The sequence below is a fragment of the Caloenas nicobarica genome, chromosome 12 (genome assembly GCF_036013445.1).
Source record: "Caloenas nicobarica isolate bCalNic1 chromosome 12, bCalNic1.hap1, whole genome shotgun sequence".
Classification (NCBI taxonomy): domain Eukaryota; kingdom Metazoa; phylum Chordata; class Aves; order Columbiformes; family Columbidae; genus Caloenas; species Caloenas nicobarica.
In genome coordinates this window covers 21,445,657-21,453,885 of record NC_088256.1, presented here as the reverse complement: position 1 = coordinate 21,453,885, position 8,229 = coordinate 21,445,657, and the positions used below count along the sequence as shown (strand labels likewise).

Sequence of the window (8,229 nt, the reverse complement as noted above, 5' to 3'; positions counted from 1 at the left end):
CAGTATTAAGTGATGATTTGGAAGGCTGGACTCAAGGTTTTTGAGTGCTTAGGACCGGTGACGTGCGCACAGCAAGTGACAGAAGTGACAAGGCAGCTGGTCGGGCGTGTTTATGATGCTCCAGTTATTCCATTTTTGAGCAAACAGCAACGAACAGTGCTACAAGTACCAACACCCCACTATCCGATTTACCCACAGAATCATTACTATTTGCCCAATCGGTTGCGACGATGCGATGCCACAGGGCTGTAGTTTCCTTCGGCATCCAGTGAAAGCGTTGCAGCTCTGAGCTCCGCACCGGGACAGAAATTTAACAGAGAAATAACAATTTTTAGGCAAGGTTGATGCTGCTGCTGGACCCCAGCCCGAGCATCCCTCCGGGAAAAGAAAACGAGAAGGTGGCAAAGAGGGAAAACCAAAGATTCTACAATAAAATGCGGGCAGGGGTGGGAGAGAGGGACCCGAGTGTCCCCAACAGGACAAGGGGACAGGTGAGGAGCTGAGACTGGACTATCCAAAAAACACAAGAAACCCCACCAGGCAACAGGCAGTTGCTCCAGGAGTAACTGGGCACTAGGGGACACTATCGTACCAGAAATCGCAGCACACGCAGCAGAAAAAAAGTCCAGTTTCAGGCAAGAAATGAACACTTTTCTTTTTTTAGTCATTTCTGACAGTGACACTGTACCAGGACAGCACTTCACCCCTCTTCCCAATCCTTTAACTTTTTACAGCACATAAAAATGCCACAGTTTCTAACCCACCTCGTGACAGTAACGGGTCCTGGTTTTGGCACGTTTTTCTCTCCAGGTCCTTGTTCCCCAGCAAAACCCGACCAGCGTTTGCTGCCAGGGTGGCAATTCTCTGTGTGCCACCCAAGCAGGGGACAACCACCTCTGCCTCTCACCTGGAGCTGGATCCTGCGCCTATTTCGGGAAGAGCCGAGTCGAAAAACGTCATTCTCCGCAGAATTTCCAGCGCAGGAACCCTGCGTGATGACAGACACCCAAATACATCATCCTCACCAAAAGCATCACTTCCCACCAAGGGGCTAACGAGCATTTTCCGTTTGTAAATACAGATTAATGGAGGTTCTTCACCCCTGCAAGACCTGCCGAGGGCTTTGGCTCCGACGGGTCCCCACACCAGCAGCCCCAGTTGCTGCCCTGAGCCCGGGGAATTTGGGCTACAGCAAAGGCCAGTTTGGCTGGACCCAACTCCAGCTCCAGCCGGAGTTGCCCTCAGCAACTTCTGCGCTGCTTTAAGTTTTTATTTTATCATTATCAATGATTATTACATTAACATTACGCTCTGGCACTCTGTGTAGATAAAAATGTGTTGTAAGGAAGAAGAATCTGTATGCAGACACTTGAAAATAAAACACAGAAACCAGTAGTTGTTAAAATTTAACTCGGAACATTTTAATATTTAGCACTCTCTTTTTAAATAGTCTTTCCTCTTGCACAAAAAACACTGCTGTTTCTCTTGCCATAACCATTGTCTCATTAAAAAACAAAGGTAAGAAGGAAAAAAAAAAATACCCCCGGTACAATAAAAATGCTTTGCAACACACACACGTGCTTATATATAGATATATATAGCTTTACTGTACAATAATTCAAAATTTGTGAATGTGCACATTATTTCTACATGTTCTCAAACTCAGTTTCCCATGATGGTTTCTATTTACTGTTGCAAAATGCCTTTAATGCTTTAAGACACAGCTATAATACTTGATGCCAACTCTTGTAAAGAAGTTTTAGCTGAATCTCTTACACTTTCTCGGAGCTGTTTACACAGTCATACCTTGAACCAGCACCAGGTAACTTCATAAACACCATATGAAAACATACCTGCTATTCATTTATCAACCACTCTTCCAAATAAGAGTCTTAATCCTACAAGAATTTCTATTTATCTTGATGTATCACATCTCAGGCTGGGCATTGCTCCAGCAAGAGGCAGTGCTGCTTTTCCATGGGTTTACTGGAAAAGCACAGGAATGTTTCCTTCTGACCAAGATTTTGAAGTTCTTCTGGACATAAGAAAGGTCACCCAGCCGGGTTTTTCACCATGCTGGTCTCAAAAATCCGAGGGCCTTGGGTTGCCTCTTTTCTGCAAGGTGTGAGCAAGGTGAACGCTCTTGAACAGGATCAAATACCATAGAAAGCTATTTTTAAAAAGGACTTCAGCTGCCTTTTTTTTTTTTTTTTTTTTTTTAAATTTGGTGACTAGTTCAGAAAAATCAACCTGATCCTGCCCTGGACTCTGAGCACCCAGAGCTCGACTTTTAGGTAAAACCTCTTGAAGAACTGGAGGGATAATCCAGATCCTGCAGCCATCACTACCAGGACCAGCCCCATCGAAATAAGTTTCAAATGCAGACTAGGACAGTGTAATTTTAAAACTGCTCTGCCAGACAAGATTATTCTAAAAATTCAGGAAATCCTGGCAGACCTGCTGATCTGCTGCCCATGGAAGAGTGTCCAAAGAGCTGCAGGTTGGAGGTGGGAGAAGGGCTCAGCCCCAGGTCCCGGATTCGCAGACCCAGGCACCAACCCTGCAAACCTTGCACACAGAATTGCCTTGAAAACCGAAATCCAAAGCAGAAGCAGCTGGGAACAGGGCAGGAATTATCCTGGCCTCTGCTGTGTAAATAACTCAGCGGCTGTTTGAAGATTCAGTGAAAACTCTGCCCTCGTTATTTGCCAGCGGCTCCCCGAGCGCCGCGTCCAGCAAACGTGTTTACATTTCCCACTGACTCGGGGCATTAACGCTCTTTGTGGAGCTGCGAAACGAAGCAAATGCCCAAATACAGGCTTTGAAGAGTTTGTTTATGTGAGTTTATCATCAGATCGACAGTTTTCTCGTGCTGGCTGGCGGTGGCTCCTCCATCCTCAGTGAATGTGCGTGTCCAAGCAGGGGCTGCCCATCCCCGACAGCGGCTGTACCACCAAGCAGCACGAATAGTGGACCATCCACTGTTATGATTACATGGCTAATTGCAACAAAGGCTTGCAAGCCTCCATCATGTCTTCCGGAAGAGTTCTGAGATCTCCATTGCCCATCTAAGATCTTAGAGGAAGGTCTTGTCCCCCTACGAAGGGGCCACGGCCACTCTTTCATTCTCCCTGTGGCTTTCTCCAAAGGGTTCCCCATCCTTCTCCTTTACGGAGAACTTTTTCCTGAAGGCTTGCGTTAAGCTGGAGGAAGAAGCCTTCCTGAACGTGGTGAGTCTCTTCCGAAAGTTGCCTCCTGAGAAGAAATAGAGAAGAGGGTCGAAGCAGCAGTTGGCAGCTGCCAGGGGGAGTGTCACCACCACCGATTTCTGGAGGTATATGGCGTCCTCGCAGCTGGCGTTCCTCAGCCACAGCACGTGGAGGTGGACCGTCCGCAGGACGTGGTACGGGGTAAAGCTCACCAGGAAGGTGGCCGTCACGATGATGATCATCCAGACCGCCTTCTTGCGGTTCGCCTGGTTCTTCTTCAAGGAATTTTTCTGTAAGGTCCTTATGATCATGGTGTAGCAGATAGTTATGACAATAAAGGGAAAAATGAAGCCAATAAATAGGGCAATAAAATCGAGGATCACCACTAGATTTGTCTTCTGAGAGTCTTCTGGGGGCTCGAAGCACTTGGTCTTGTTGCCATGTTGGTATGTCCCATTTCGCAGGAAGGGAGCACTTGTCAGGGTGACAAAGATCCAGATGCCGACACAGACAAATTTAGCTTTCCTCTGCGTTACCAGGTTGATGTTCTGGACCGGAAAAACGATGGCAATGCAACGGAAGAAGCTCATTGCCGTCATGAAAAAGATGCTGCAATACAGGTTGACGTACAAGGTGTACGAACTGACCCTGCACAGGAAATCGCTGAAGAACCAGTTGCCTTTGTGCACGTAGTAGACGACGCGCAGGGGCAGGGTGCAGACGCAGAGGAAGTCGGACACGGCCAGGTTCAGCATGTACACCTGGAAGGCCGTCTTCTGCCGGTAGGTTTTGATGAGGACGTACAGCACGACGCCGTTGCCAACGAAGCCCATAATGCTGATCATGGAGTAGAGCGTGGAGTAGACGCGGTTTCGGAAGTCGTCGATGGAGTGATGGCACGACAGGTTATCGAACAGCGTCATGTTCCCTGGCTGGGGCACCGATTCCGCCTGGTGATGAACGTCAGGCCTGAGGATGGAAAACTCGGGTGAGTTTTGTAAAGCGACACACAAAATTAAAACGTCATTTTTAAATAGGAGGAAAAACCTGTCATCTCATATAGGAGAGAACAGCTAGGAAGGGATGTGGATAGGCTTTATCATAACTATTTTCTACAGCCACCTTTACATCACCAGCTGTCAGTACCACGTTAAGAGAGTCACACTTTCATAAGTCCTCAGTACTGGCAGCATCTTTCTTCCACTGAATTACCAAAAAGCCCCAACTCCTCGCAAACCAGGTAGCTCCTCATTAAAACTGCAGAGAGGATTGACGAAGGCGGCAGTGGCACTATGCATTTTAAAATACAAAGACCAGACCTGGACTCTAACGACTGTTCAGTCCTGCCCCTCCGCACCGCCTGGCAAACGCCGCCTCCCCGTGCTCCACCTTCACGCCTGCCAGACTTTCATGAAATTTTATTGTTTCCTCTTGGTATTTGAGTGCAGTGAGACATTACATTCTTAATTTGGGTTGTCCTAAAGCAAAGCAAGAGAAAAATATGCACGTATCTTCCCCATTCATTTTCAATTTCTAATGGTTCAAACGCAGAATCTCACTTGCAGTCCAAGCCCATGAAAAACCCCGATGATCGGAACTGCAGGGCACACATAGGCTGAAATAACAGGATTTGAGAAAAACAATGACGAAAGCAACAGATGGGACGAGGTCGGCTATGAGAACCCACACCATATATGTGCTCAAACCTGATGTTACATGGTACATATTTTCATCCATACAAATAATCTGGCAGCATTAAAGTAGAGTCTCTGTCTCTCTCCAGGATTTACTGGGAATTCAGGAGCACACTGGGATGCTCAAGGCTTCCAGGTTTCAGTCAGGTTTCAGCAATTCGGGGGTTTGTACTCTAAAAATAACCCTTTGATTACCCGCAATGCACAAAGTACATGAAAGCTCAACAGATATCAGCGAGGTGGCACAGGCAGGAGAGGAGGCAAAACCTGGTACGAGAGAGGATATTTTCTTTTTCCCCCTTGGGTATTTGTGAGCGACTGCACGGAGGTCTTTGGCAATAAGAGGCAGCCAAGACTCGACACGGTTCTGTCAAAAGCCATAGATCAGAACACTGTATGTGATTGCTTGCAGTTTGCAAAAACGAAGCTTATCTAGCAATGCTCATTACAAATAAACCGAGAACCAGAGAGAAGGAGCAAGTTTGCAGCCGTGTCCTCTCCCTGCCCCTCTGGCAACCTGGTGGTGGCAGAATCCAGACACCAGCCCCAGCTTGGACGAGTCTGGGCTCCCCACGATGCAAAGCCCAGAGCGGGTCTGAACACCAGAGACTGTCCCCAGCAGCTTCTCGTGGCTCCAGCCATCCCTCCTGTGCGGGACCGGCCAGCGACACGGAGCTGCTGCCCCGGTGGCACCGTGCAGGGGACATCGAGCCCTGGGAGATGCTGAGAGATCCAACCTTCATCCCACACCACTGGCATCCTTGCATCGCCCGAGGTCTTCACTTCAGGTTATGGAAAGAGTAATACTCCAATAATGCTTTGAAATCTCTAAGACGGGTCTAAAATTAAGTTTGCAGTAACATTGGTCTGATTTTAACCAATTGATTGGATGTGGCAGTAGCGCAATGTTCTCTGAAAAAAGCTGCAGGATCCCATTTCCTTGCTTTTATCCATCAAGATAATCTGACGCAGGTGATAAAGCTCTTACTACCATTACTCCTATCGCTGGGTTAATGCCTGCCGAGCTATGCACTGTAAGAACACATTGAGATTAGTGGCTCAATTATCTTATTAATATGAAAACTCATATAGGTAAAATCTCTGTGCCTACCAAGGCATCCTATATCAGTTCTTTCTCAGACATTAAAAAACAAAACACTATCAAGGTATTTGAGATTAAGAGGCTGGAATAATCTCTTTTGTACATTGAGTCTTTTTTCACCTGCCGGCACCTCCAGGCAGGTAAGACCAGTATGAAGAAGGAGCAGAAAATGGGACAGACTGGGCTGTGTGGTGAACCCAGTGGATCAACACAGATGTTTTGGCTAAAAAGCAACAACGTGATGTAATATGCTTGGAGAAGGGAAGAGATCGCGGATGGAGGAACGCGCACGGATGGAGCGCAAGGAGCCGGGCAGAACCTGCATCCCCCAGCAGCCCGTTTTGGGTCTGGTTCCTGTGTGTTTTTCGAGGTGGTACCAGCGATGCCCGGCTGCAAAGGCACCGCTGTGGAGTTCTGCCCAAGAGATAACCTGGAGATATCGCTAAATGTCTCAGCCCATCGTCTGCTCACATAAACTTCCTTATTTCATCTCTATGCCTATCTGTGCGCACTTCTTAAGTGGTATTGAGCCGGATTATAAACTTTTTACCTCCTTTGGGGACCAAATTTCAGTCTTTGAGCTTCTGTTCTTAAAGATATTAGCAGATAGTGAGCAACCGCACAAGGAGCTTGTCTAAAAGATACCAAAGCCATCTATCTATCTGCCATACTTCTAAACATAATTTTTGTAACCAAAAGGAAAACTGACGATTACAATACCGAAGCAGGCTGCTAAAGTGTAAGAGAGCTCCACACCTAGAAGTGCACGTGTAAAAAACAAAAAAAACGCACAAAACACCATTTCTTGGCGGAGGCTTTAAACCAGGTTTGCATCACGAACTGAAGACAAATGTCACTTCTGCCACTTTGTTTGTACCGTCATGGTTCACTGAACCATTTGTTTATGTGCTGGTGAATTCAGCTCATTAGGAACGTACACAAGTGAGACGGAGCAGCGATGGTTGGCTGAGAAAAGTATCCCAAACTAAGCCAAACCCTGAAAAAACCATTATTCTCCACGTCTCACGCAGCACAGCTAGATTTATAGTTGCCATAAATAATCATAAAGAGATTATATTCAATTTAATCACGCAACCAAAAAGCACGCCCCCGAAGATGCTATTGCTGGTTCTGAGCTCAGAGATGAAGCCCCAGGAGTTCTCGTGAGTGTTCTGAGGGCTGATTTGGGGTGAACTTAATGTTCGGTGGAGGCGGCACAGAAACTGCCCCAAAACACCGAATGCGCTTCAAAACCAAACTCCCTTCTTCGAAGGGAACAGAGTCGGGTCTTAGAAAGAGGAACAGAACGGAAAACCGAAGCAAGTAGCGGACGCTAACTAACCCAGCTGACTAGCGCCCTTGGGCTGCAAACCGCGGGTGCTCAAGGCGGCGGACACGGCGACCGGCCGGTCCCGTCCCCCCCGGCCCCGGGTCCCTCCCGTCGGGCAGCGCCAGGGACCCCGTCCCGACCCCCCCATCCCCGGGTGCCCCCCGGCGAGGACTCACCGCCGCCCGGCCGATCGCTGAGCTCCGCCCGAGCCGCCCCTCCGCCGCCCTTAAGCCGGGACGAGCGCCGGGGAGGGGAGGGGAGGGGCCCGGCCCGCCCCCGGCCCCGGCCCGGCCCCCACCGGGACCCCCCCGGGCCGGGCGGGACCCCCGGCCGCTCCGTCCCCGCTGCCCCCGGGACGGCGGGCGGGGGAAACCGGCGGCTTTTCGCGTCCTGCGGAGCTGCCGCCCCCGCGGGGCAGCGGGGAAGCGTCTGGCGGTGGCGGGGGGGGGTCGGTCGGTCTCTTCACGGAAGTAACAAGCGCCAGGAGCAGAGGAAACGGCCTCAAGTTGCACCGGGGGAGGTTGAGGTTGGATCTGGGGAACAATTTCTTCCCCAAAGGGCTGTGGGGCATTGGAACAGGCTGCCCAGGGCAGTGCTGGAGTCACCATCCCTGGAGGGGCTGGACAGACGGACAGGAGGTTCTCAGGACACGGGGCAGTGCCAGGGCTGGGGGAACGGCTGGACGTGGTGATCTTAAAGGTCTTTTCCAAGCAAAACGATCCTCTGATTCTTTACATTGCACCTACTGCAGCATCTAAGACAGCCCTGCGGGATAACTCCCCATGAAGATCCCCAACTGCTCCTGTGCATCCCTGGGACCCGCCTGGTGCTGGGGTCCCAGACACAGCCTTGTCCAGCTCCTTTTCAGCAACCAGGTGGTGTAACCGTGCCCCC

The 8,229-nt window shown here is 49.5% G+C and overlaps 1 protein-coding gene across 1 annotated transcript; it reads right to left on the bottom strand.

The window, feature by feature from the left end:
* Positions 1-2,474: 2,474 nt before the first annotated feature.
* Positions 2,475-7,582, bottom strand: CYSLTR1 (cysteinyl leukotriene receptor 1). Its single transcript, XM_065643487.1, has 2 exons — positions 7,512-7,582; positions 2,475-4,178 (listed from the first exon to the last, which is right to left on the bottom strand). Exon 2 carries the CDS (start codon positions 4,130-4,132, stop codon positions 3,098-3,100), a length of 1,035 nt encoding a protein of 344 aa, XP_065499559.1. The 5' UTR covers positions 4,133-4,178; positions 7,512-7,582; the 3' UTR covers positions 2,475-3,097.
* Positions 7,583-8,229: the final 647 nt, after the last annotated feature.

Excerpts from the sequence above, each read along its gene's own strand:
- CYSLTR1 (XM_065643487.1), bottom strand. The coding sequence starts at position 4,132 with ATGACGCTGTTCGATAACCTGTCGTGCCATCACTCCATCGACGACTTC.